This window comes from Dromiciops gliroides, chromosome 1 (assembly GCF_019393635.1).
Source record: "Dromiciops gliroides isolate mDroGli1 chromosome 1, mDroGli1.pri, whole genome shotgun sequence".
NCBI lineage: Eukaryota > Metazoa > Chordata > Mammalia > Microbiotheria > Microbiotheriidae > Dromiciops > Dromiciops gliroides.
This window is the reverse complement of record NC_057861.1, coordinates 679,072,991-679,100,384: the sequence shown is the minus strand read 5'-3', so window position 1 is coordinate 679,100,384 and position 27,394 is coordinate 679,072,991. Positions and strand designations below refer to the sequence as shown.

The window sequence follows — 27,394 nt, the reverse complement described above, 5'->3', positions numbered from 1 at the left end:
ACAGGGTCCAGAGAGAGGGAGGGAGGAAGGGAAGAAGGGAAGGAGGGAGAGAGAAAGAGAGAGAGCAAGGGCGAGAGTGAGAGAGAGAGAGAGAGAATGAATGAGAATTAAGCCAGGATAGTGTTAAAGTAAGATAGAAAGAACTCTTTCTTCACATGTAAAATGACCAGATTATCTTTAAAGTTCCTTCTAGGTTTAAATCTTATGAACTAAACATGAGAGAAAGTGACAGAAAGTGTGACAAAAGAGAGAGGCAGGTATCACAGGAAATGGAGCATTAGTCCTTGAATTAGAAAGATTTGGGGACCAAAAAGCTATTAGACTGTTCATGCCCTTTGACATGGCAATATTGTTCCTATGTCTATACCCCCAAAGAGACCAAAGTAAGAGGAAAAGGACCTCTTCAAATATATATATGCATATGTGTGTATACATATACACACATGTATATATACATACACACATATATACATATATATCAGCTCTTTTTGTGGTTGCAAAGAAGTGGAAACTGAAAGGATGCCCATTGACTGGGGAAAGACTGAACAAGTTATGGTATATAATGTGATGGGATGCTATTGTGTCATAAGAAATTATGAAAGGAATGATTTCAGAGAAACCTGCAAGACTTATAAGAACTGATGCAAAGTGAAGTGAACAGAATTAGGAGATTATTGTAACAGCAATCAATTGTGATCAGTTGTGAAAGACTTAGTAACTGTGATCAATATAATGACCCACTAAAATTCCAAAAGACTCGTGATGAAACATGCTATCTACCTCCCAAGAGAAAACTGATGAACTCAGAATTCAGACTGAAGTATATTTTCTTTTATTTCTTGTTTTTTTTTAAAACATGACTAATGTGGAAATTTATTTGTATGGCTTCATATCTGTAATGTTGATTTTTAAATTCCTTCTCAATGAGGTGGGGAAAAAGACAGAATTTGGAACTAAAAATAAAATTGGAGAAAAAAGAAAGATCTGGGTTCACATCCTGCCTCAGACACTTCCATGATATGTGACCCTGGGCAAGTCATTTCACTTAGACTCAATTTCCTGATTCCTTAAATAGGGATAAAGCACCCACTTCACAAACTTGTGAGGATCAAATTAGATAATGTATGCAAATTGCTCTGTAAATCTTAAAGCACTATATAAATGAGTTGTTGTTGTTATAAGGACAAGCAGATACAGAGGGAGGTGACAAAAAAAGGGGGTGGGACTCTGCTTATCTGGACACCTGCCCAGAATTTCTGGTCCTTTGATTTCCATGTCTAACTGGGGGACCTTACTGAGAATAGCTGACTGGGTTTGCTGCTCTTTAGCGCCATCTAGAGCCAGAGAAAGGAGGGACCTCTGAGGAGCTTGATTTCATAGATTTCTACTGTCTTCTCCCTTTTGAGAAGGAGAAATTCCTCAGAGATCCAGAGAGCAGAACCAGGGAACTTTGCAGTTCTCTGGCTGGAAATAGTTTAACTGTGCTTCAGTGCCCAGACCCTGAGCTACCGGGCTGCCATCTCTCTGAGAGCATACAATGCTGCTGTTTTAATAAAAGAGATTAAGATGGCTTCAGAGGACCAAGAGCAGCAGAGATGCATCTTTGTCCAACAGGAGAACAGAGAAGCTCAAAGGAGGAAAGAAAGTACAGGCTGTTTCCTTTTTTTTTTTTTTTTGCAGGGTAATGAGGGTTAAGTGACTTGCCCAGGGTCACACAGCTAGTAAGTGTCAAGTGTCTGAAGCCGGATTTAAACTCAGGTACTCCTGAATCCAGGGCCAGTGCTTTACCACTGCACCATCTAGCTGCCCCCAGGCTGTTCCCTTTTAAAAGAGACCACCACCAGCCAGGCTTGCCATCCAGAATAGTGAGTTGCAACAAGGACGTGGGTTTTCTCACTCATCTGACTCACTGATAGGTTTCTGTGAGTGCCCAATCTCTTCCATGGGCACTTTGTATGTTAGTAGGAGAGTGTGACCCAGGTTTATGGGTGATCTGTTATTTTTAGATTATTCCTGGTTTTGCCTTATATTGAGTAAATGTTACATTACGATGATTAGTATGTTTGCTTTCTCCTTTACTAAATATTTCATGCTTAAGAATTAATGGTATTTTAGTAGCTGATTTAAGTAGGAAGCATGCTCATGGGGGCTCAGGTGCTACAGTGGGGAGTAGGATTAGATCTCTCCCACCCACACAACAAGGTTACCCCTAAGATACTGACAGTGAGTAGTAGCCAAGTGGTTGCCCCCTCCTTTCCCTGCCCACCTTGGGAAAACTTTCCAGACCTGACAGTGTCAGGAAAGGTTGGGGTAATTGAGCCAGCACAGGGAGTAGAAGTGGTGGCAGTGGGGGGAACAGGTGTCATTCTAGATGCCGACAGACATGCCTTCTCTGTCTGTCTTTCTGTCTGTCTCTGTCTGTCTCTCTCTGTGTCTCTGTGTCTCTCTGCCTCTCTCTCTGTCTCTCTGTCTCTGTCTCTCTCTCCTCCCCCCATTTCCAACTTCCTATTAGACTCTCCAAATGCTAGGAGCTATGGGTGGTGATAGCAGGAAGATCATACTGATGCTTTAGGCTCCCAGAGACCAGACTAAGCTCATCCATAGTGCCACCTCAGTGGCCATGCACTGAGATGGCAAAGAATGAGGGATTCCCAGGAACTATCTTAAAATGTGGAAATACACATCTGCATCAGGCCTACATGTATTTTGTCTCCCCCTTTGATCCATTCTTCATAGAGCTAATCAAATTATATTCCTAAATGCTTTTTTGTTTTGAGTCATTTCAGTCACGTCCAACTCTTTGTGATCCTGTGTGGGGTTTTCTTGGCAAAGATACTACACTGGTTTGCTGTATCTTTCTCTAGCTCATTTTACAGATGAGAAAATGGTGGCAAATAGGGTTAAGTGACTTGCCCAGGGTCACACAGCTAGGAAGCGTCTGAGGCTGGATTTGAACCCAAGTCTTCCTGACTCCAGGACCAGCCTTCTATCCACTGAGTCACCTGGCTGCCACACAGGTCTGACTATGGCATTTTTGTATTCAAAAATCTCCAGTGATAATCCAAAAAAAAAAGAAAGAAAAGAAAAGCTGGAAGTAACAGAGATTGATAGTTTCATGTAAAAGTGCCCTTTTCTTCTGCTTTGTAAATGGAACTGCTCATTTTATTTAGTGTTTGTTAAATTCAGAATAATTTTTTTAAACAACCTGTTCAGTGGTTTCCTAGTACATACAGGATAAAATGTTTACTTCTTAGTCTGGCATTCAAAACCTTCCATTCATTCACTTCATTAACTACTCTAACAGATGTTCTCTTATATTATCTTTTTTTTTTTTGAGGCAATTGGGGTTAAGTGACTTGCCCAGGGTCACACAGCTAGTAAGTGTCAAGTGTCTGAGGCCAGATTTGAACTCAGGTCCTCCTGAATCCAGGGCCGGTGCTCTATCCACTGCACCACCTAGCTGTCCCTTCATAATAGCTTTTTTTTGGCAGGGCAATGGGGGTTAAGTGACTTGCCCAGGGTCACACAGCTAGTAAGTGTCAAGTGTCTGAGGTCGGATTTGAACTCAGGTACTCCTGAATCCATGGCTGGTGCTTTATCCACTGTGCCGCCTAGCTGCCCCCTATGTTACCTTTTAACTCTTTCATATCCATGACGCAAAATGCTGTGATGGAGAGAACACTGAACTATGTGCCAGAAGACCTGGGTCCCTATATAGGTGATGACACTTCCTAACCACATAACCTTAAACAAATCATTTCTCCTCTATGTGAAAAATGGACGTCACAACACTTGCCACCTCCCATGAATTTTGTGGGGAATAAAAAAAGATCACGTGTAAAACACTTTGCAAACTTTAAAATTATGTCAGTGGTTGTCGTTATGATTATGATTATGTTCTAGGGCACCTAGAAGGAAAGAGAACCCTCAAAGATGATCAAGATCAACCCCCACCCCTATTGTATGGAGGGGCAGGCTACCTTACAAAGTAGTGAATTTCCTATCATTGTCCCTGTGCAACCAGAGGCTATGTGACCTCTGTTAGGGAGGTTGCTTTGCAGGTTTGGGGTGGGTTGGGATTGGGTTGGTGTTAGATTACAGACCTCTTAGGTCTCTGATTCTCAGTCCAGCCTTCTCTAACCCAATAGAATGTGAGCTCCTTGCTGGCATGGGCTGTGTTTGTGCCTCTTTTTTTTTTTTTTTTTTTTTTTTTTGGTATCCCAAGAAATGCTTATTGACAACCTGACTCAGAAGTTCCTCACTTATCCCTCCTACTCCCAAATATTTATGTAGCACAAGTCTGGACATTAGCAAATGTTCAGCAGTGGGAGAGGTAGAAGAGGAGAGAAAGAAGAGAGGGGAGGAGAGGGGAGGGGAGGGGAGGGGAGGAGAGGAGAGGAGAGGACAGACACACTTAGAGCACTGAATGAATGAATAAGACCGAGACAAGGACCTCTTCCCACCTCCCCAGCGATCACCTTAATCTTATAGCCGGAAGGACAGCGGTTTCTCCGCTCACAGCTGCTACACTTCTTCTGTAGGTCCCAGGGTAAGAGGGATGGAGATACAGGGGTCAGGAGAGAACATGTCCCGGCTCCTCTTAGCTGCTACCAAGCCCCGTCGGAGATGCTGTCTTCGACACCACCAGCACCACCCTCGCCTCCAGGTGTGAGCGGGTCCCTCCGGCCTCTCCAGAGCCCCGCTCCTCCCCAAACCCCAATCCTCACCCTGTTCGCCGACTCATGCGAGCGAGGACAAATGTTCGACCTCTCAGCCAGGACCCCGCCCAAACCGAGCACGATTCCCCGTTGGAGCTTCAGCGTGGGACCCACCACGGGGACCCGGTTCACCATGGGCTGTAAGGGAGAGGAAGGAAGGGGCTGCAGCTTGGCGTTCCATTTATTTCCCTCCATCCCCGACTCCATTTGGGATCGATGTCTCGTCTGAGTCCAAGGACAGGAGGAGGGGCTAATTGGGTCAGGAGTCCCACCTCTAATTGCAATGGGTCGGGGGAGGCGGGGGTAAGAGGGGGTCTCTTTGGGTGTGATTGGGTTTCTCTGATCACTGGGGAGAGGAGCAGGAGGGGTAGGTAGGTGGTCGTAGGGACGTCCTTGTGGCTTCGGCCTCGCTGGACAGGGCCTCACGTGGGCGGGGCCACGGGGCTCTCCCTGTACTCACCTGGTCCCCCGGCTTGACGTAAAAGATTAGCTCGTAGGAGGAGCCCAGGAGGGACTCTCGGTGCATCCCAGTCCGCATGTCATTCGGGTTGAGAGCCTCGCCAAAGAGCACGTGGCGCTTCACTGTTTCTAGGTCCTAGGAGCGGGAGATGGGCAAAAGGGGCGGGGCTCAGAGCATGGGACCCAGAGGGATGCAGGGATGTCGCACAGGGGTTCTCAGACCCTCAGCTCATCGCGTGCCCCCAAAACGCAGGCCAGCATGTCCTGCTAACGTGCATATTGTATTCAGCTACAAGCTGATAGATCCCAGGCATAGTAATGATAGCTAGTATTTATATAGCATTTTATGTTATCTCATTTGATCCTCACAAGCCTGTAAATATTATTCCCGTTTTACAGATGTGGAAACTGAGGCAGATGGAGGTTATGCTGGATAACTCATTGGTACAGACCCATGCTTTTCCCCATCCCTACCTGGAGTTTTCTCTAACAATGGGTTGTGCAGACTGCTGTGTCCCTCCACCCCCACAGCCAACAGGCCCTGAGTTCAGAGTCCCTCCTAACTGAGTCCAGTTGACTCACTCACCAGGGTACTCAGATTGGTTTTCAGGTAGTAATTCTCCACTGAGTCATTTGTGGGCACGAAGAGGGTATAGGGAGCAACACCAGAATCGATCTGAGACAGTAGCTGATAACGCTGGGGAGAAAGAGGCAGAGGCTGACCTCAGCATGGTCCAGAGAGGGGAGACTAGGCAAAGCCTTGCCTTGTCCTCCTCTGAAAACCCTCTATCCAGTGATGGGCTAAGAATGCCAGACAGAACAGACAGGGAGGAATCTTGGACACTGCTGGGCTCAGTTCTCCATTGGACAGCTGGGTAAACTGAGGCTCATAGAGGAGAAATAATTTGCCTAAGATTACACATGAGTGTCCATTACACAGTGGGACTGGAATCCAGGTCTTCTTACTCCCTAGCTTGGGTTCTGTCCACTACACTATGCAGCCTCATGCATGGCTTTTAACCCTCTTTCTTGCCCCCATATCCACCAACAGTTCCTGGAAACATCTGCTTACTACATCCTAGGACCTAGAGATCAGAGCTCACAGGCATGAGAGGCAAGGAGGATGCCCCCAGAAGTCAAAACCACCTGGGTATAGACAACCCAGACAGAGAATCGTGGACTTAGAGCTGAAGGGACATCAGAGGTTATACAGTACAATCCTCTCACTTTAGAGTAAGGTTCCTTAACCTTTTTGGTTTCATGGGCCCCTTTGGAAGTCTGGTGAATGATGTTTTTAAATGCATCATATAGAATGCATAGAGTTACAAAGGAAACCAATCATGCAACCAATTATAAAATTTTGTTTTTCAAATTCACAGACTCCAGGTTAGAAACTCCTGCTCTGGAGCTATGATTGAGATCTGTTCCCTGACTTCGGGTCCAGGGTTCTTTTCCCTAGTCTGTGCTCACTTAAATCCCCTTCCAACCATCCCTCCCACTTTTCCCTCTCACCCCCATGCTCGACTCAGGCACAACTCACCAGTAACAACTCCTTAAACACACTGAAGGAGGGGATGGCATCCAGCTGCTGTCTCAGGCTCAGCCTGAGAGGGGGAGCATCCGCCCGAGGTGGCAGCAGTACCTGGGGACCGAATAGTTTGAGCTGACTGTGCTCTGGGCTTGGGACCCTCTGGCTTAGGAGTTGGGCAGGTGTGGGGGCAGGAGCTAGCTTGGGGACCAGAAGGAAGCCTGCAGAGGTTGGCACACATGAACTGTGCCCTCCTAGAGGGAGACTCAAGGAGAGCTAAAGGAACAGACCTTATTGAGAATGTGCAGGACCCCGTTGGTGGCAAGGATGTCAGCTACTGCCACACTCACATTCCGAATAGTGATTTTCTGAGAAAAGCCATTAAAGAGAACTCAGATACAGAAACAGAGAGGAAGAGGCAAAACCACATGGATGCCCACACCTATGCACCAAGGCCTGGGATCTCAGTTATGTCCCATGAGGCTCGGTGTAAAGTGACTAAGCCTGGACCACCATAAGAGGATGGGGCAGGGGCCCCAAGTGATGGTCTTCCTCTTCCCCTTCAACCTGACAGCTCCCAGTTTGGGGACCCCTGTGGGGTACTGGCCTGTCTTAGCCCTCTTCCCAGGTCCACCCCACCTCTCTACCTCAGAATCCTGGGGAACTCAAAGGAGAAACATGCTAGGAATAAGTTAAGCCTTACCCCACTGCTGTTGCTGATCTCCCAACGTGTGGGTGGATTCAAGGTGATCACCTCCTGTCCAGAGAGGCCAGACAGCTGCCTGGTGGTAAGAGCACCTGGGAGGAAGTGGGCCCTGGATGGGGGATGGGGAGGGGGAAAGGCAATAGGGAGGAAACATTGACAAAGGTTATCAGAGGGAGCATCAAAAGGTTAAAAGAGCCTATACTTCTTTGAGGATGTAGAGAGGGCAAAGACAAAGACTGGCAGAGAAACATCTGGGAGAAGGCAAGAGGTTCTAACCAGAAGCAAAGGCCCTGGGGGCAGGAGTCTGAGAGTTCCAGGCCTTCTATTTTCCACTGAGAAAGGAAACTGGGGGAGGGGGAGGGAAGGAAGAAGGGATGGGTAGAAGGTAATTGAGATGTCTCAGGGGATGGATGAGTCCACATCCGGGGCTCTAAGAGCTGGCTACCACCTCCCTAAATTGCATTTGGATTCTAACCTGCCTGGCACCACTTGTACAATCTTTGGGAATGCACTTCCCTTCAGTTTCCTCATCTATAAAATGAGTGACCTCTAAGGTCCCTTCCAACTCACCTTTGACCAGGTGAGGCAGCCCCTCCCCTCATACCTGAGCAGGTGAAGCAACTGTTGTTGCTGCAGCCAAAAGGCCTTGTCTTCAGGGCTCAGGCTCTGGATAGCAGATTCCGATGGCACCAGGGCTGTGAAGTTGCCCCTCGCAGGGAGGGCGAAGCCAGCTCTCTGGGGCCAGAGGACATGTGGAGGTCACCAGAGGGATCAGTGCTGAGGCTACATCCCAGCCTTCCCATGACAGCCATAGGCAGCCATGTTGAAGGCATACATTATATGTAGAAAATTAGAGTAAGTCCCTAGGGTCTCCCCTCCCACCCAGGTTCTGGACCAGGCCAGATCACAAGCGAATATCCAGGTCACAAGTTTCCAGGCCTGACACAGGTTATATCCTGGAATTACCTCTAGGGGGCTGAACTGGGCTCAAGGGATCCCTTCCCCCATCCTACCTTAATCCATTGATAGAATTCAGCAAAGTGGTCATTCCTCTTTAGCTCCTAGAGAAAGGGCAGGGATGGTCTGTGGCTGGAGCAAATTGTGATGGGCATGGGGATGAGCAGCTCTGACCCTCCCTCCACCTAGCTCCAAGGTCTCAAATACCCTCCCCCATCAGATAAGCCAGCCCCCACCAAGGCCAATCTGGATAGGGAAGGGGAGGAGAAGAATCAGGAGCTCAGGGTCCTCTCACCTCCAAGACGGTCCCATAGCAGGTGAAACCATCTCCACCATAACCATCTGGACACAAGCAGACGGGCCGCCCTCCATCCCCCTGGGGACGGCACGTGGCCTAGGGACACAGAGACCCAAGATGAAGAGACACAGAGACTCAAAAGCAGGCAGAGAAAAACGGAGCCACAGAGGTGCAATCAAAGATTCCCGCTCTAGTCAGAGTTCAGAGTTGAAGGGGACCTCACTGAACCCTACCCGTAGCAGCCATAGGAATAGCTTCTTCTACATAATAATAGTAACTGATGTTTTATAAGGACTGCAAAGTGGCCTCCTCACTGTTAACCCAGTGCAGTAGCTAGTACAAGTGTCACTGTTCCTATTACACAGATGAAGAAACTGAGCCTCAGTAAACAAGGTGGTAGAAAGAGTGCTGAAGACCTGGGTTCACTTACTATGTGCATGACCTTAGGCCAATCCTATCATCTCTCTGGGGTCAGATAAAATGAGGGGGTTGGACTAGATGATCTTGAAGCTAGCTCCTTTTCCATCTTTAAATCTATGGTCCTCTAACCAATGAGTCATTGGTGGCCTAGGTGGTGGGATAGAGAGCTTTGGGGATTCTGATTAGTTGTCTTATACGTCAGTGGCATCATCTGCAGACCTGACAAAGCTGCTCTCCAACCTTACAGTGGCAGCGTGATATGATGTCAAAGTTCCAGGAAAGAGCCGGGTTAGAAGCCTGCCTGTGACAAGGACAACGGCTTTGCTACATGTCTGAGCCTCAGTGTCCTCCTCTATAAAGGAGGGGGGGGGGGACAATCACAATACCTGTAGCACCTGTCTCAGTGTTGTTGTGTATGCAAAGGCACAAGATCAGGCCCATGAGATGCTCTGCTGACTGTAAAGGGCACTGCAGGTGCCAGCTGCCATTCCTGGTGCCAAGGACACCAAGACATTCACACAGAGACTAACTCTGAGATGCACAGACTCACAGAGATAGACATGGATTGCCAGTGAAGGGCGGGGAAACCGAGGCACAGAATGAAAGGCAGGCACAGCAGAGAGAGGCCCCACATGGACAGCAGACAGGATCCTATCCACGGGAGGGGCTTCACAAATATAGAACGAATGAACGTTCCAGGGCCCGGCCCAGCCCTGGTCACTGAACCTAACCCTATCCTTGCTCAAGGGTGGCAGGAACGGCCCTCCAGGCCTCAGGCCCATTCTACTCACCAGCACGTGGCACCCGCCATTGGCCACCAGACACGGGTTGATGAGACTACATTGGTAACCATCCCCTGCGAAGCCTGATTTGCAGGTGCAGGAACTCTGGAGGGGTAGCAGTAATCACCAATCAGAGTCGACCTTCTCCCAACAAAAGAACCTCATCCTTCTTCCTCACCCCTCCTCAAGACTCCACCAAAGCTTAATAGGGGTGATGGAGACTTGCTCTTCCTTCTCCCTTTTCCTATCCAAGGCCTTCCCATTCACCTCTTTCAAGGATTCTGCCTTGATCACAGTTACCTCCCAATTCTCCGTATGAATTTAGCTCTCCACCCTGGTCAGTGTCATCTGGCTCTCCACTGAAACTATTTCTGGCTGGGAATCCTAGCTTCCCAGCTAGATTTAGGGAAGAAGCTTCATGTCAGAGAAAGAATCTGGAGTTGGGAGAGAGGCAGAAGACCCGGCCTCTGCCACTGATTTGTGGGAACCTGGATAAGTCTGTTCCCTGCTTTGAGGTTCTGTTTCTTCTAGAAAATGAGTGGATGGTGGACTAGATCAGTTCTAATGTCTTTCTCAAGTCTTACAGTCTATATCCTAAGATCCCTCCTAGCTCTGCTATTCTGTCTTCTAAAGACACTCCCAACTCTGACATTCTATGTTCTAAGGTCTATTAGATATTTTAAGCTCCCTCCTAGTTCGGTCATTCTGTGTTCTAAGTTCCCTCCCAGCTCTGACGTTCTGTGTTCTGAGGTCTATGAGAACATTCTCTGTTCTACTATTCTATCTTCTAACACTCTGTGTTCTGGGATTCTCTGCTATTATAGACTTCAAGTTGATGGGCAGCAGGAGCCCAAGCCTCTAGACCCTGTCCTAGGGTGTGACTTCATGGGGATGGCCAATTGGTAATGGTCAAGATATTGGGAAAGCTTCTTTCGAGGGTTGTTATGCTCCTGTCCCTACCTGTCCCGGTCCGATATAGTTGCAGTAGGCCTCTGCGTGGCAGCCGCCCCGGGTCTCCAGCTCACATTGGTTAATGGTGACACAGACTTTGCCGTCTCCTGTCCAGCCCTTGTTGCATATGCATTGCTGGGACTCGGGGACTCCCCTGATACACTGGGCCTAGGGGAGCCACGGGCAGTCCTTCTCAGAGCTGCAGAGAATGGCACCTCCACGACCCAGACCAGAGCCCAGGGGCCTTGGCAGCCTGGGTCCTTTCCCCACCATAAGAGCTTGACCCGCCCGGCTCCCCTGGGTAGGACTAGCCTCTCTCTTCTATCTTGATGATGACATCCGTCCCTCCCATCTTTGCAGGACTTCTCTTCTGGGCAGCCCTCCCCCAGGTCTTAGAGTCTTTGTGTCCTCTACAGGTCTCAGGTGCAGACCCATAAGTTCAACAAGGCGAGGCTGGAATTGCCCTGAGGAAAAGGGGGCAGGAAGGTCACTAACATTCTCAGAGCAACCGCCTCGATCTGGTTGGTCACAGGGATGCCTGACCGAACAGGAGAAGCCATCGCCCTCAAAGCCAGGGGGACAGACACACCTGAGGAGAGCAAGAGAGAAGAGGGGTCAGGACTCAGGAGAGATCATGGTTGGGGACAGAGGCTATGTAAGGTCACAAGGTCACATAGTTGGTGGGAGAGATTGGGGGAGGACAGGCATGGGCTCAGGGAGGGCTTTGGACTCACATGGAACGGCCTTGCTGGGTGACACAGCGGGCACGGGGGTGGCAATGCTGAGCCAGGCCAGTGGGACCACAATCAGCTGAGGACTCGTTGCAGAAAGGACCAGTGAAGCCCTTGGTGCACGTGTCCCTTTGACATATTCCCCCACTGCCAGGCCGGTTGTCACAGATACCATGGACGCATCCACACTCTGGAAGGGCGAGGAGGGGAGAGAGATGGAGAAAGGGAAGGAGGGCCATGGGCAAGAAACTGCCTCCCCCACTGCATTTGTCCCCTCCCCCATCCCCTGGTACCTGTGCCTCTTTAATTCAAACGTGTATGTGTGTGTGTGTGTGTGTGTGTGTAGATGTGTTTGTATGCACATGTGACGTGTTTGAGGCACACCTGATCTTTGATTTCATGGGCTGGAGAGTTCAGGCTTCCCTTTCCACTGGGTCATCTGCACCCCTCCCACCCCCATGTGCGTATACACACACACACACACACGCACACACACGCACACACAAACGCACACCCATGCATGCACACACGCACATACAGAGTTAGGAAGTTAGTGTCTGACTGAAATCTTCCCTGCTTCAGCTTAAACCAGAGTCACAAGACTCTGAGTTGGAGGGTCTTTAGTGGGCATCTGGGCCATCCTATAACGCTCTCAACAGCAGCCCTGACAAATGACCATTCAGCCTCCACTAACAGACCCCCAGTGACGGGGATCTCACCACTTCTCAATGCACTTTGGGAAAGTTCTCAGTGGTAGTCAGTTTTTCTTCCTAGCAAGCTGAAATCTGCCCCTCTAACTTCCATCAGTCGCTCCTAGCTCTTCCTTCTTGGCCAAGGCAGAAGAGGCCCGATCCCATGACAGTCCTTCAGACACTCAAGGACAGCCATCACATCTTGGATAAACCTTCCCTTCTCCAGACTGAACATCCCTGACTCCTTTAGCCGATTTCTCTATGATAAAACTGCTCACCATTTCCCACCTGGTTCCTTTCCTGAACTTCATCAGCCCCAGGAACAAATGCGCATCTCCTCAGCACCCTCCCCTCCCCGCCTGTCTCCCCTCCCTCTGGTTGGAAAGGCAGGAGGCAGACAGCTGGGACCTCCCTGATCCTCCAGAATTTAAGGAGAGCGGTGAATTCTCCTCATTTCCCACCCAGCTTATTTCCTAGACTTCATTATCTCCAGAACCTTAGCATTCTGTAAGATGAAATCAACCCAGAAAGTCACACCACCCCAGATCACCTCCCAGCCCAGCATGACTTTGTCATATCCCCCTAACCTCCTTCCCCTACATTACACTGGGAGCCTCCTTTTTTGTGTTATTTCTCCCATTGGATGGTGAGCTTCTTGAGGGCAGGACTGGTATTATGCCTTTCTTTGTATCCCCAGGTTAATAAATGTTGATTGATTATTGATGAATTGACCTTGTCCCCGGCAGTGTTGCCCTCCCACGAGTACCTTAGCTTGTCAGTTTCTTTCCAACAATATGCTGCTTCAGACTAACCCCAAATCTCTGATGTCCCCTTTGAGCCCCTCTGGCTTTGGCCCTTCTGTCCTCCAGGGGACCCTGCTCCTTTGGAAGGGAAGGGATGGGCCCTGGGCCCTGGGCCCTGGGCTGGATCAGGCAGGGTTGTATGGGCAGGGGGCTCTGACCTTCCTCACATTGCTCTCCATGCCGGTTGAGATCTGCACAGATGTGGCAGGCGACACCCTTGAAGGCTTTTTGACACATACACTCCCCATTGCCTTGGATACCATCACTGCACTGAGAAGGAGAGCCAGGCTCAGTGTTGGGCTGCCCCCAGCCCCATGGGCCTCTTATCAATCCCCCTTCCAGACACGTCCCTTCTTTCCCCATCGCCCATCTCCAACCTGTTCCTTCCCTTCTAGTCCAGCCCTTCATCCTCCAGTCCTGCTCCCCTTCTATCCCAACAGGGATCTGTGGGACCAGGCAGTGAGGATGATGAACTACTGTGCCACTTGTATATAACATCATCAGGGAGCTAAGAAGATCACATTTATCTCCTGGGATGAGGGGAAGGCAAGACTGTCACAGAGCTGGGTTAGGGTTATTGAAAAGCAGAGGGAAAGCTGCAACTAGGGATTCTGATGCCCAGGGCCAAACTCAGTAGTTGGGGAAGATAAACCCCAAGAGAGGGATGAGCCCTCAGCAGGTGGTACCACTTAGCTGTTGACTGGAAAGACCATGGTGAGAAGAAAACATGCCCCCCCTCCCCTGCTGAATGTTGGTACCCTGAGCCAAAGCCACAGTAGCCCCGTCCTAGTTACAGCTCCATGCTAGGAAATGATTGAAACTCACGTTGCCTTTGCCATAGCAGGGATTTGAGAACCCCCCAGGACACTGGGAACAGTAGGGACCAAAGAAGCCTTTACAACAGCCAAGTTTCTGTAAGAGACAGAAGATTTCCACTCTTCAGGGCTAGAAAACAGAACAAACCTATGGAGTAACTGGCCCTGCCTCATAGCCCTATTCCTTTGGGACTGAGAGTAAGCCATCTCCATTAGCCGTGCATTACATTTCCAACTCTGATACTAACTCTCTGTGTGACCTTGGACAAGTCCCTTCCCTACTCTGAGCTTCAGTTTTCCCACCTACAAAATGGAGGGCTTGGGTCAGATGTTCTCTAAGGTCAGTTCATTGACCAACAAGCTGGAACCGTGAGGTACAAAGAAAAGCAAAGCAAAGAAACACAAATATCTCCACCCCTATCCTCACAGAGCTCCCAACAGTGCCTGGCACAGAGTAGACTTAGTAAATGCTGCTTGTTGGTTGGGAAGCAGTTAACTGTATATGCAAGATACATACAGTGTAGGGGGCTGCTAGGTGGCGCAGTGGATAAAGCACCGGCTCTGGATTCAGGAGGACCTAAGTTCAAATTAGACCTCAGACACTTGACACTTACTAGCTGTGTGTCCTTGGGCAAGTCACTTAACCCTAATTGCCCCACCAGAAAGAAAGAAAGAAAGAAAGAAAGAAAGAAAGAAAGAAAGAAAGAAAGAAAGAAAGAAAGAAAGAAAGAAAGAAAGAAAGAAAGAAAGGAAGAAAGAAAGAAAGAAAGATACATACATACATACATACATACATACATACATACATATATACAGGGGGCAGCTAGGTGGTGCAGTGGATAGAGCACCAGTCCTGGATTCAGGAGGAGCTGAGTTCAAAACTCAGACACTTGACACTTACTAGCTGTGTGACCCTGGGTAAGTTACTTAACCCCAATTGCCTCACCAAAAAAAAAAATAAAAAGACACAGTGTATATAAATAGAAGGTAATTTCAGAGGGGGAGACCCTACCCAGGGCTGGAGTGAAAAACCACCCAGGAGCAGTCTGCTGAAGAAGGTGGGATTTAGATTGAACCTTGCAGGAGGCCAGGGAAACCAGGATGCTGAGGGGAAGATGGAGGCAGCCATTGCAAAGGCATGGAGTGAGGAAATGGAGAGTTGTGTTTGAGGAACAGTGAGCAGGCAGGATGTGGGCAGGGCAGCCAGATGGGAGAAGACAGGGAGGGCCTGAAGGAGCCAGTTACAAAGGAAGAGCTCACATTGCCAAACAGAGCATTTGATCCTACAGGGGAGGACGTGTTCACTTGACGGCTGAATGGAGAATGAATGGGAGTGGGGAGAGGCTTGAGGAAGAAAGACCCACCAGCAGTCCCCTACAAATAGTCCAGGCATGAGGGCTCGAGCCAAGGTGGCAGCTATGTGAGTAGAGAAGGGGATGCACACAAGAAATGTCATAAAGGTAGAAATGGCAAGATCTGGCAGTGGAATGGATGTGTGGGGTGAATGCAAGAGAGGAGCTGAGGATGACTCCAACATTGTGAGCATGAAATAATGGAAGGATGGTAGAGGAAAAGTCTGAAAAAGAAAAAGATTTTATTTTTGGGGGAAAGATAAATAGGTCTGTTTTGGATGTGTTGAAAATTTGAGATGTTTATGGGATGTCCACTTTGAGCGGTCCAAAAGGCGGCGGTGTTGTAAGACTGGAGATCCGAGAGGTTTAGAGATGCATAGATAGACCTGGGAGTCTTCTGTATAGAAAAGCTTATTGGATCCATGGGAACTGATGAGATTACCAAGAGAGGTAGTCTAGAGGAAGAAGAGAAGAGAGCCCTGGACAGAGCTTTGGGGGCACCTACAGTTAGTGAGCATGGCGCAGATGAAGATCCAGCAAAGGAGACTGGAAAGGAGTTGTCAGACAGGTAGATAGACAAGCAGGACAGGAGAATGTGTCCTGAAAACCTAGAGAGGAGAGAATGTCAGGGAAGAGAGAGTGTAGAGAGGTCAAGAAAGGTGAAAATTGAATAAAGACCAATAGATTTGTCAATTAAGTGATCACTGATAACTGGAGAGTTTCAGGTAGGAAGCCAGAGTGCAGGTTTAGATAGGAAAGGAGTAGAGATGCCAATTATAGTCGGGGGAGATCTGTTGGAGAAGGTGGGATGGCTTGGGGTGGGATAAAGGGTGTATGTAGAAGAGTTTTTGTTGGTGAGGAGAAGCATCACCACTTCATTGAGACAGGAATGAAGGAGGAGGTAATAGGGAGAAGACATCTGAATGACATGAGGGGAGGAAGAGAGGAGAAGAGGGGGATCTGGGTGAATGGCCTCAATATTTTTTCCATGAGGCCTGAGACCAGGTCCTCAACCAAAGTGGGTGGGTGGAGAGAGACTTTTCTATGCAATTCTATGCAATTTTTTTTGGTGGGTCAGTGAGGGTAAAGTGACTTGCCCAGAGTCACACAGCTAGTAAGTGTCAAGTGTCTGAGGCCAAACTTGAACTCAGGTCCTCCTGAATCCAGGGCTGGTGCTTTATTGACTGCACCACCTAGCTGCCCCTTCTATGCAATTTTCCGGGTACCTAAAAAGGGGAATAAATGGTTGTTTCTTCATAGCCATTGCTACTGCCTGATCATCCCTAACCCCCAAGCCAAGAATGTCTCTAAGAGTTTGGGGGCCCTGATACCAGCCAGAGCACTAGGTGGCACCATAGTGCACAGAGCACTGAGCTTGGAATCAAGAAGACTCATCTTCATGAGTTCAAATCCAGCCTTAGACACTTACTAGCTGTGTGACACCCCCCCCCCCCGGGCAAGTCATTTAATAGTGTTTGCCTCAGTTTCTCATCTGTAAAATAAGCTGGGAAAGAAAATGGCCAACCACTCCAGGATCTTTGCCAAGAAAAATCTAAATGTCTTTTTCCTTTGATCTGTTTCTTCTTTCACACCATGACCAATACAGAAATATGTCTTACATGATTGCACATATATAATCTATATCAAATTGCTTATGGTTTTAGGAAGAGGGGAGGGGTGGCTAGGTGGCACAGTGGATAGAGCACCAGCCCTGGAGTCCGGAGTACCTGAGTTCAAATCTGGCCTCAGACACTTAACACTTAGTAGCTATGTGACCCTGGGCAAGTCACTTAACCCCAATTGCCTCACTAAAACAAAACAAAACAAAAAACCCCCAACAACAGAAACTAAAAACAAAACAAAACAGAAAAAGGAAGAGGGGAGGGGAGGAAGGGGAAAAATGGAACTCAGAATTTTGTAAAACTGAATGTTAAAAGGGGGAAGTTAGGCGGCGCAGTGGATAAAGCACTGACCCTGGATTCAGGAGGACCTGAGTTCAAATCTGCCCTCAGACACTTGATACTTACTAGCTGTGTGACCTTGGGCAAGTCACTTAACCCTCATTGCCCCGCAAAACAAAACAAAACAAAAAAACAAAAATGAATTTTAAAAATTGTCTTTATGTATAATTAGAAAAAACAAAATTCTATAAAAAAATAAAAGAAAACCCCAAGTGGGATCATAAAGAGTGAGGCAGGACTAAGCAGAACTAGGGAAAGAAGCCCAGAGAATAAAGCAAAGGGAAGTGGTTTAGAAAGAAGAAATAGAAAGTGGGTGGGCTGTCGGATATTCAGCCCCATTCTAGCCCCCCTCACACCATCAGCCTGGATTGGGAAGTGTTGACCAGCAAACTGAGGCAGAGGGATCTGTAAATTTGATCTCTGGACCATCTAAAATCGTTAATAAAATCCTCTCCATCCTATGTCTTCCATTCTAACAGTTCAGTCCTATGTTTTCTTTTCTTTTTTCTTTTTCTTTTTTTTGGTGAGGCAGTTGGGGTTAAGTGACTTGCCCAGGGTCACACAGCTAGTAAGTATTAAGTGTCTAAGGTTGAATTTGAGCTCAGGTCCTCCTAAATCCAGGGCCAGTGCTTTATCCACTGTGCCACCTAGCTGCTCCCCCCTTTTTTTTGAGTCCTATGTTTTCTATTCAGTCTCCATCCCAACTCGTCTCATCGCCTCTATTCCATCTCCTCTCTGTCCAGTCTTCTTCATCCTGTGGCCTCCATTCATCCCCTTACTCTGCCCCTTCTGCCCTCTCCTTTATTCATCCCATCTGGTCCTCTCCATCTTGTACCTCCACTCCCCTTCTACTCCTTCTGTCCTGATGGAAGAATGTGGGAGGAGAATAAGCCTCACTTAAAAATTTCACTTCAAACCAGCTGTCAGTCGGGGCTAGAATCCACTGTCTGTCCTCTCCTCTCCCTCATCAGGAGAGTGGGGGCCTTGTTCCTTGAGGCCACTCCCTGGTTCCCTAAATCTCACAGGAGCCACCCCTCCCAAAACAGGACCTAAGATTTCATCTGCAAATCCACACAATCCCAGGTCCCTCCCACCCCGGCCCCCAATTTCTTGTGACTCACTCACCAAGACAGTCTGGTTACAGTAGCGAGCACAGCCCTTCTTCATCACATTCAGGCCATCTGGGTCATGGATGTAAAAACACTCCTTGGGGAAAATATTCTAGAAGGAGGAATTACGAGGGATGGGAGGCTTAGGAGGGGTAGCTGTGAATCTCTGTGGAAGCAGATTTCTCCATCCCGATCCCTTTTCCCCATACTGACTTTCTGTGTGACCTGGGACAAACAGCTTGATCTTTCTGAGCGTGCAACCTTATACTTTGTAAACTAAAAGGTGCTATGGAAATTTTCACTATTATTATTAATATTATGTGTGGGAGCTGGGGAGGGGAGAGAGGGAAGTCCTGCCCCAGCTCCTCATGTGGACATGGGTATTAATCCTCGCCAATCAGGAGAGAGTCCCATGCCAATGGGCTTTGGGACTGGGGTTCCAATGATCATAACTATTATTATTCCCTTTATTGAGAGGCAACCTGGCAGAGTGGATCAAAAACTGGATTTGGAGCCAAGAAGCCCTGGGCTCAGGGCCCACTTTTGACACATGCTGGTTGCGCGATCAAGGGGAAGTCACTTAACTTGTCAGTGTTCTAGGCCACAGCTCAAGAAGTCACTCATCCAAACTGGGATTGGGTTGCTTTATCTGCATGACTAATTCCCTTCCCTGGCTAGGTTATTTCTGAATTTGTGGATTATCTTTTCTCTTGTAAATAATCCTTGCAAATGCCCTGGTTTGGTCCGGAGGTCAGGGAGACAAAAAAGGACAAAAGGGATCTTGGGGCCTTGAGCTGGGATTCAGGGATCAGGAATGGCTTTCACCTTTTCCTGCCCTACAAACCTCCCCTCAACCCCAAGAGCCCTGGACTTCTCCAGCCTGTGTGTCTCTGGTTCCAAGATGCTCAGTGATCCTCCCCCTTCTTGTACCACTGCCAGTGTAACTGGAGGCCTCAGGCCCTTCTGGGCTGGCACCCCTGGAAGATGCCTGCAGGTCGGTGAGGCCTAAGGCCCAGACTGGGGCCTTCACAAGCAGAGGATGAATTTTAATGATCATAGAAACTCAGGCTCAGACTTTGCTACCAACTTTCTTTTTAAAATTTTAATATTAATTTTTTCGATGACCAAACATTCATTTCTCTTATTTCCACCCCCCCTCCCTGCCAATATATATAACGGCATGACCTTTCTATAGGTTCCCTCCTCCCTTGTGCCCCACTAGAAGCACTCTTAGGAAAATCCCCTTGAACCCACAGCACAACACTCACCAGCTCTTGGCTATTGGGGGGACATACACTGGCATTCTGGGCCTGGCAATCTCCACAAGTGCCCTGGGAAGAGAAGGGTTAACCACTATGGCTCTGCAGCAGCCAAGGCCTGGCACTATTTATCGATGGCCTCCCCCCTCCCTGGGGCCACTTTCCTGGAGTGCCCAGTAGCTGATGGTCGTTGTTGGGAAACGCTCACCATCACAATCTTGTACTGCTGCTCATTGCATCGATGGGGCAGGATGGGCAGGATGGATGGGGGCAGCAAAATGCCATCCAGCAGGTGGATGATGCCATTGGATGCCACAATATCCACACTCTTCAAGGGGATGCCAGGAGACCCCAAGAGGATACGGCCCTATGATAGAAATACCCCCATGCCTTCCCAGTCACCATTTCTCCTATGCTGGCCCCAAGGGAAAATGGTAGAGTCAGATTGGGGCCTACATCCCTGCCACTGCCTCACTGGGGGATGCTGGTTTTACTAGACATAAAATGAGATGCTTAGATTAGATCGTCCCTAGAGCTCCCTCTCTCTATAATCTATCCAGTTATTGTTGAATTGTTGACTTGTAAAGTATAGTGAAAAGAAGGCAAAGGGGAATCGGCAGGCCTGGTTTGGAATCCTGATTCTTCTACTTAATAGCTGTGTAACCTTGAGCAAGTCCCATGGATTCCACCTCCTCCCCTTCCTCTTGGGCCTCAATTTCTTTGAATTTAGAATGGGAAGGCGAGACTTGATTATTGCTAAGGTGACTTCTAGCTCTACCAACCTAGGTGGCTATAAATCTACCTCTGTGTAATAGAGACGATCAGTCAGTCGGTCAACAAGTATCGCCACTATGTGCCAGGAACAACAAAGAAAGAAGCGGGGAAAACCCACCCCAGTCCCTGGAGAAGCTTACAGAAACCCCTCATCAAAGGCAGCTTTCTGCTCTCTTCCCCGATGCAAGGGCTGAGGGGTATGTGGACAATTATAAAACAGGTGGGGCAGGATTGTGTCTGTAGCAGGAGAGGAGGCCCCACACTTACCCCCTCCGTGATGTTCGTCAACAGGACCTGGTTGGCCATAGTCTGAATTTGCCTCAGGGAGATGAGCTTCTCCACAGTCAGCTGAGGAATGAGAAGACAGGACTGGCAGTGGGGTCATGTGGCCTACAGCAGGGGTACCTCAGAGAACTGACCCACCCCGCTGTGAGCAGGGACTCCCTCCGTGACCCAGACTTGGACTGGGAATCTCTAGGACAGTGTCCTGGACTAGACCCTAAGGGAAGACAGGGTCCCAGGTCTTACAGAGTCTCCCATGAGGGACCCCCTGATCTGAGGTGATGGGAGAGGGGACACCCACCTGAAGACAGCTTGAGACTATTTCAAGACATTTACACAGACATAAAAAAGCATAGATGAATATTCCAGAAATTAAGTATGTACTAGCAGAAGAGACAGAGTTAAAAGCAGAGGGGGGTAGAACTAATCAGAAAGGCTTCCTGGAAGTAGCAGGTCCTGAAAAAGGTTGTGGGCCAAAGGAACCCCCCCGGAGAAACTGTGACTGAGGATGAGGTTGCCTGAGGCCGAAAGCTGAGCTCAGAGGTCCTTACCCCTGCATTACTGTAAATGTGATACTTCACCAGTTCCTGAAGTTTAGAGATGCCCTGGGGGAATAAAAGGGATCAGTCAGCCCTTGGTTGCTCAAATGCAACCTTGTGTTTGTAAAGCCAAGAAGAGACACTGGAGTAAGAGTTAAAACTATTCCCTGAACTCTGAGGGCGGCAAAGTGAGGGGAGAGACCTTAGAAACAGGATTTGGGGGGTGAGCTGGGATAGGGTGGGAGGGTCAGAAACTGCAGTGATGGCCGGGAAAGTGTTTGGGGTGAATGCGGAACTTCCCCCACAGAGGTTATTTTAAACTGTCATGGGGACAGTGGGGTTCAAGGATACCAAAAGATGGACTGGGGCAGGCAGATGCATCCGGTTGGAGGGAGGGAGGAGGTGTGGCCCCGAGGGTGGGATGGGTCAGGTGGTATTGGGAGATGTTCCATTGGCTCCCCCCACCCAAAGACATGCCCCCTTTCCTCAGGCCCCACCCACTCACCTCAGTGAATAAGTAAATGAGGCGCCCATCTCTCAAGCTGTCCACCCCAGAGTTGCTAGGTACAAATACAGTGAAGGGCCCTGGGCCTTCGAGGATGGAAGGGAGGCCACAGTTCTGGAATGAACAATTCAGTTATCAGGCAGATGCCCATGACCTATGCACCATGCTAGTGATACTAAAGTAGAATGAGGCACAGGCCCTGCCCACAAGCAGTTTATGTTCTTGATGGCCTAGGGGAAAATCCTGAGTTCAAATCCAGCCTCTGCCTTTCACTACCTCTGTGAACTTGACTGAGTAAGTTATCTAGAAAAAGACCCAACTCCCTCAAACTCAGTGACACCTGAGTTTGAATCACAGCTCATCCGTCGTCTCTCTCTGTAACCCTGGACAAATTGCTTCCATTCCGTGAGCCTCAGTTTCCTTCTCTGTACAATGGTCATAAGAATCCTTGTCTTGCTTCCCTCCCAGAGCTATTTCAAGAACAAGAGTGATAACAGATGTAAAGCCTTCTGATAAATAGGAGCTTATCAGAAGGGAAGGAGGCTGTCTGAGACCAAGGAGCCTGCACTGGGAACCATCTGGAGTTATTGTTGTTTGTCCTGGCCACAACATCGGGGTGATGTCATGATTGGCAACAAATTGTATTTAAATGAGGTAGGGCTGTGCAAGGTCAACAACCTTATTCTCTACTCCAGATCCATCCAGGTCAGTGGAGAGATATATATCAGGATGACTAGAGATGTTTAAGGCAATTGAGGTTAAGTGACTCACCCAGGGTCACACAGCTAGTAAGTGTCTGAGGTGAGATTTGAACTCAGGTCCTCCCAAATTCTGGACCAGTGCTCTATCTACTGCACCACCTAGCTGCCCCATCTGGGAGAGTAGAGTGGAAAGGGACAATCTAGGTTGTCAAATCAGAAACTACAGGTGTCTCTTCTGAGGCCCTCTATCATCTGCTCACCTCCAGGATGGTTTCAAACCGACTGAAGACATCCATGGAAGCCAGGATCTTCCCGATGGATTGCTGTAGGGACACAATGAAAGGATACTTTGGTTGGATGGGCTTTGAAGAGAGAACACCTCCCCTTTTCCTGTCCTTGGTCACTCACAGAGAGGACCCTCCTCCCTGAGGACCTGGATCAGCTCCTGGGGATGCTTGAGACTCGAGGGTTCCTGGTCAGAAGGTCTGGCCAGCTTTGGCAAGGGGTGCTCAATCCCACTCCTTTTGTCTCCTTCCTCCCAGGCAGGCTGGGGAAGGCCCTTCAAGCCTTCCTCACAGTCTGACCAGCCCTGGGGAGGACATTCATTATTCCCTCTCTAATTTCACTTAGCTATAGCCTGGGCCCCAAGATAGAGAGAGAGGCATCATCGACCCAATGTACTTAACTTGATTGTGGGTAACAATGGCGCTAGAATCTTTGCCTAGCCAGACCCTGGGGACTCAGGTCCCTGTTCCCCCATCCAGAAGGGGAAGGTTACTCTCATTTTCCTGCCACCCCTGGCAGCCCTTAGGGCCTAAGGGGCAGGAATTTAGAACTTGAAATCAGTATTTCCTCTGCCCCTTCACTGGCCCCTTGGGACCAGAGATATACCATTACTTGTAGGGAAGGATAGCTCCTTCCAGGACCAAAGTCATTGTGAGAGCATCGAAGGGTCTAGTATATGAAGCAACCTCTTTGGAGAGTCTAGTATCCACCAAGAGGGGAAAATGCCTGCCTTCCTTCAGTCCTTATTATCCTCTCTCTCCCACCTCTCTGCCCCATGAGTCCAGAAATCTTCTCCTTAAAGGGTCACTGTTGTGCCTGATTCCCAAGCAAACTCAGGGGCTGCCTGACAGATGGGTTAGAGCATTTGGTGAGGGTCACCCCCTATCCAGAGTTCCAGATAGACAATAGGCTTCATGGAGCACCTGAGAAGTTAGGGATGTTAGAAGTTAGGACTCAGGCTCTGGATGAAGCTCCCCACCTTTCCCTCCTCCCTCCTCTGGGGTTCCAGATATACTTCTGCACAGAGATGTTCACTCACTTGGGGGCACCATGGGCATGTGCCCAGGCAGAATGAGACATGGGTGGTCACACAGACCACCTTTCATAATGGCTTAGCTAGTAGGGAAAGAGGAGGGATCTCTGTCACCTTGGGTTTGGTGGGGTGAATATACCCTCACCCTCACCCCTAAGAAGTTAGGCTTGGGTCACTCAGGAAGGCTTCCTCTATTCTGCCTTAGCCAACCTCAGCTAAGACCCTTGGAGAGGGCATGTCAGGACCACCCACCACCACAAATCATCGTGAAAATTGCTTACTTCTCTGACTAGCTACTCTTTCCCCTGCCTGGCTCTCAGTGGCCTGTGCCTGGCATTCGGGGCTCTTTTACAAGTAATCCCACCAGGCCAGAGACTCTTATGCGGGGAGCCACAGATCCCTTCTCCAGGCTGTCTTTGGCACAGGAATGATCCTGTACAGGGGCTAATACTCTCTCTTCTCCATCCTCCTTCCCAGGTGAGTTTATTTTGAGAGGAAGGCAAGCTTGGCTCACCTCTGGGTCTACTTGGATGAAGGTTGAAGAGGGCTGCTTGCGGATGTTGTTGACAAGATGGAAGACACCATTGGAAGCAGGCAAGTTGGACTGAAGGATGCTATAGGTGGAACCTGGTTGGTCCTTGTATTTGTACGTTTTCCCAGAGCTCTGCAAAAGCATTAGGCATCAAATCCCACTTGCCTCTAGCCAGCGCCCTGTCTGGGGATTCCTGAACTCCCCCCACCCCCCAGAGAGAACCAGCCACCCAGCCTGCCTTCCAGAAGGCCCCCGTATCTTTGGCCAGAGTAAGTGGTATAACTTACCCACAATGCCCAGTCCCTAGCATCTGCTACTCTAGAGACTCAAGAACCTAACAGAGACACGCAAGGGAATTTCCCCAGCCTGGTCCCCACAGACTTCAGTGTTCAAGCCCACATTCCTCTGCTTGGCATTCAAGACCCTCTGCTATTGCGCCTACTTGTCTACCTGACATCCATTTCCTCACTGCAGCCTCACTGCCTCTCCTCCACCTCTCCCTGCCAGTACACTGGGCTTATTACCACTTCAGACACTCTGCTGGTCCCCAATGGAGCCCAGAATAGCTTTCCATCTCTATGCAATCCTGGAAGGATGCCCCAAAGCCTTCCCAGAAGCGCCTAGAGTCAACACCTCCCAATTTAGTTCTTGGCTTTGGCCCCCTCAGGCTGCCGAACTTCCGGAAGGCAATACTCAGGTCTGCTTCTCATTGTGAATTTCCCAAGAGGAGATCTCAGAGCTGTTCATGCTCTTTCTCTGCCCCACCTTCTCCATTCCCTGTGGCATCAAGCGAAGGACTGAGCACACTGTGGGGCCCAGAGGAAATGGGGAGGCTTATTGGTGCTCCACGGCCTCCTTACTATATACTTGCTGTTAGTAAAGGTCAGTGACTCTCCAGCCAGTGTCCACCATGTCTGGGAGGACATGAAGCGTTCTTCCAACATGTGTATTCCAGGAATGATGTGTAGTTTGCATATCGATCTTGATAATGTTTCCTTCAAGGAAAGGAAAAGCAGGATATTAGTGTGGTGGCTGGGAAAGGGGATTCAGTGAACACAGTAAAAAAGGAATGTACTTGGAGGCCCAGAGTCCCCGGGGTCCTGCGGGGAAATTGGCGGGGGTGGGGGTTGGCATGATATGGTAGGAAAAATGCTGGCTCTGGGGTTAGTGGACCTGGCTTGAAATTCCACCTCTGACACTTGCTACCTGTGTGACCTTGGACAAGTCACTTAAACTCTCTGGGTCTGAGTTTTCTCATCTGTAAAATGGACTAGGAGGCCTCAAAGTCTTTTCTATCTCTAGATCTTTGATCCCATGAAGAGATTGGGGACTAGAACCCCAATGGAACAAGGAAAGAAAGAAGTTTGGTTTCAGCCCCAAATGTAGGCTCTGGGGGAGCCTCTGCAACAATTCTTCTTGGCTCAACCCACAGAAACCACCCAGGAAAGGGCAAAGGATTTTTATCTGAAGGCATGGACACCCTTTGGAGGGAAGGGGATTTCTGGGGGAAAGCTTGGCCTTCTCAGGAGGGGGTTAGGAATTAGAGCTGAGAGATGGGAGGGGGCCAGAATATCCTCCCCTCCCATCCTTGCACTTTTCCCAGGAAGACTATTGGTCAAGAAGGAAGAGAAAGGGCTGCTAAGTTCCCAAGATCACACAATTCTGGGGAGAGGAATTTCCCAGGGTCTAGTAAGTCTTTCCTCCATGGTGTATGTCAGGCATGGGAAGCCTTGGTCTCATCCCTGGGTTGTGGGATGTAGAGATGAAGAGACTCACGCTCTAGCCTCCTCTGAGAGGTAAGGGAGGGAGTAGCCAGGGGTCGGGGGCTGGCAGCACTCACATTCAAACTCCAAGATGAGTACAAGGATGGCACCAACACCGTGAAAGGTCCAGCCTTGGACAGGATCTCCCCACAGCCTTTATCTGCCAAGGGGAGAGGATGTCAGTAGCTCCCCCAGCCTGGGTGGGCGGCCCTCTCTCTCCTTACAAGTGCTCTAACTAGGTAAATAGGCTTCCAACAACCTGGCTCTGTTTGCTTTTCTCATTCTCCTTTCCCTATACCTAGACCAGCTCCCCAGGCTAATGAAGTCAGAGTCCCGGGTTCAGGTCCTTCCCTCACCGGGCATCAGGGTCCCTGGGCCATTTTAGGAGGGGTATTACCCAGCATGTCGAGGGCTGTAGCTAACTTCCACATCGACCGTCGCTGGCTATTCATTCTCTCCAGTTCCCTGATAAAATGTCCATAACAGGAGCGTCCATCTCCAATCTCCCCTTCTTTGCAGACACACCTGGTAGGGGGTGAAGGTGGGAGATGGTGTGGAGTGTGATATCAGCTTTAACAAAACCCCTCCCCTAGCTCTCCAAGGGCAACTTCTATGCCCTCTGGGCCAGTCTCTTCCTCACCCTCCGACCCCTTTTGTCCCTGTCATCTTTCTGTCCTCCTGTCTTCCTCCTTCTACCTATTCAAATTCCTCCTCCCAGCCTCCCAGTCCCAGGTCAAGTCTCCCCTCTTTCAGGACACTTTCTCCAGCCTGGTCCAGGCTAGTCTTCCCTTCTCTGAGCTCCCAGAGTCCCTCAGCTTCAACCTTTCTTATTGTCTAGTATTCAGGTATTGTCTTCCTGGTTAGATTCAGGTCAAGACACCTTAACTGAGGATTCCTTTGTAAAGAACCCTGCCCTGAGCTAAAAAGAGGAAGAGAAGACCCAGACCCTGCCTTCAGGGGGCTTCTAGTCTGGAGAACTATTGCAAAAACCTCTGAATTGGTCACCCTGCCTCATCTTTCCCTTCTCCAATCCATCTTCCATATAGATGTCAAAGTATTTCCCTTTAAATTCAGTTCCAACCTCATCACTCCTTCACTCAATAAATTCCAGCGGCTTCCTATTGCACCTTGAACCCAAAATAAGTTCCTCTGCTTGAAATTTAAAGCCCTTCAGAACCCGCCCCCAACCTACCATTCCAGACTTATTTATGCATCGCATATCTCACGCTCAGCAGTTCAGCCAAACTGACTTTTGTGCTGTTCTTTACACCCAATGCCCCATCTCCATTTGAACTGGCTGGAATCCTTTCTTTCCTCACCTTCACTTCTTAGAATCCCAGAATCTTAGAAGCATTAGCTTCTAATCTACATAGAGTCTTTCCTGATCTTCTCCTCACTGCCTCCCCATTTATACTCTACCCCCTTCAACTCCCTTCCAA

At 49.0% G+C, this 27,394-nt stretch overlaps 1 protein-coding gene across 1 annotated transcript in view; it reads right to left on the bottom strand.

Moving 5' to 3' along the window:
• The window catches only part of STAB1 (stabilin 1), a 63,881-nt gene that overhangs the window by 22,895 nt on the left and 13,592 nt on the right, over positions 1 to 27,394 (bottom strand). Inside the window, exons 10-36 of the mRNA XM_043969130.1 lie at positions 26,353 to 26,480; positions 26,033 to 26,115; positions 25,053 to 25,187; positions 24,175 to 24,324; positions 22,603 to 22,665; positions 21,642 to 21,755; positions 21,149 to 21,202; positions 20,583 to 20,663; positions 19,750 to 19,908; positions 19,551 to 19,613; positions 18,299 to 18,394; positions 13,871 to 13,957; positions 13,204 to 13,315; positions 11,554 to 11,740; positions 11,315 to 11,408; positions 10,829 to 10,987; positions 9,878 to 9,973; positions 8,664 to 8,762; positions 8,425 to 8,472; positions 8,016 to 8,146; positions 7,409 to 7,520; positions 6,996 to 7,073; positions 6,718 to 6,819; positions 5,764 to 5,874; positions 5,179 to 5,313; positions 4,728 to 4,856; positions 4,479 to 4,535 (exon numbers count right to left, since the gene is read on the bottom strand). Coding sequence (XP_043825065.1) covers positions 4,479 to 4,535; positions 4,728 to 4,856; positions 5,179 to 5,313; positions 5,764 to 5,874; positions 6,718 to 6,819; positions 6,996 to 7,073; positions 7,409 to 7,520; positions 8,016 to 8,146; positions 8,425 to 8,472; positions 8,664 to 8,762; positions 9,878 to 9,973; positions 10,829 to 10,987; positions 11,315 to 11,408; positions 11,554 to 11,740; positions 13,204 to 13,315; positions 13,871 to 13,957; positions 18,299 to 18,394; positions 19,551 to 19,613; positions 19,750 to 19,908; positions 20,583 to 20,663; positions 21,149 to 21,202; positions 21,642 to 21,755; positions 22,603 to 22,665; positions 24,175 to 24,324; positions 25,053 to 25,187; positions 26,033 to 26,115; positions 26,353 to 26,480 — 2,863 coding nt within the window. The remainder of the gene's footprint in view (positions 1 to 4,478; positions 4,536 to 4,727; positions 4,857 to 5,178; positions 5,314 to 5,763; positions 5,875 to 6,717; positions 6,820 to 6,995; positions 7,074 to 7,408; positions 7,521 to 8,015; positions 8,147 to 8,424; positions 8,473 to 8,663; positions 8,763 to 9,877; positions 9,974 to 10,828; positions 10,988 to 11,314; positions 11,409 to 11,553; positions 11,741 to 13,203; positions 13,316 to 13,870; positions 13,958 to 18,298; positions 18,395 to 19,550; positions 19,614 to 19,749; positions 19,909 to 20,582; positions 20,664 to 21,148; positions 21,203 to 21,641; positions 21,756 to 22,602; positions 22,666 to 24,174; positions 24,325 to 25,052; positions 25,188 to 26,032; positions 26,116 to 26,352; positions 26,481 to 27,394) is intronic.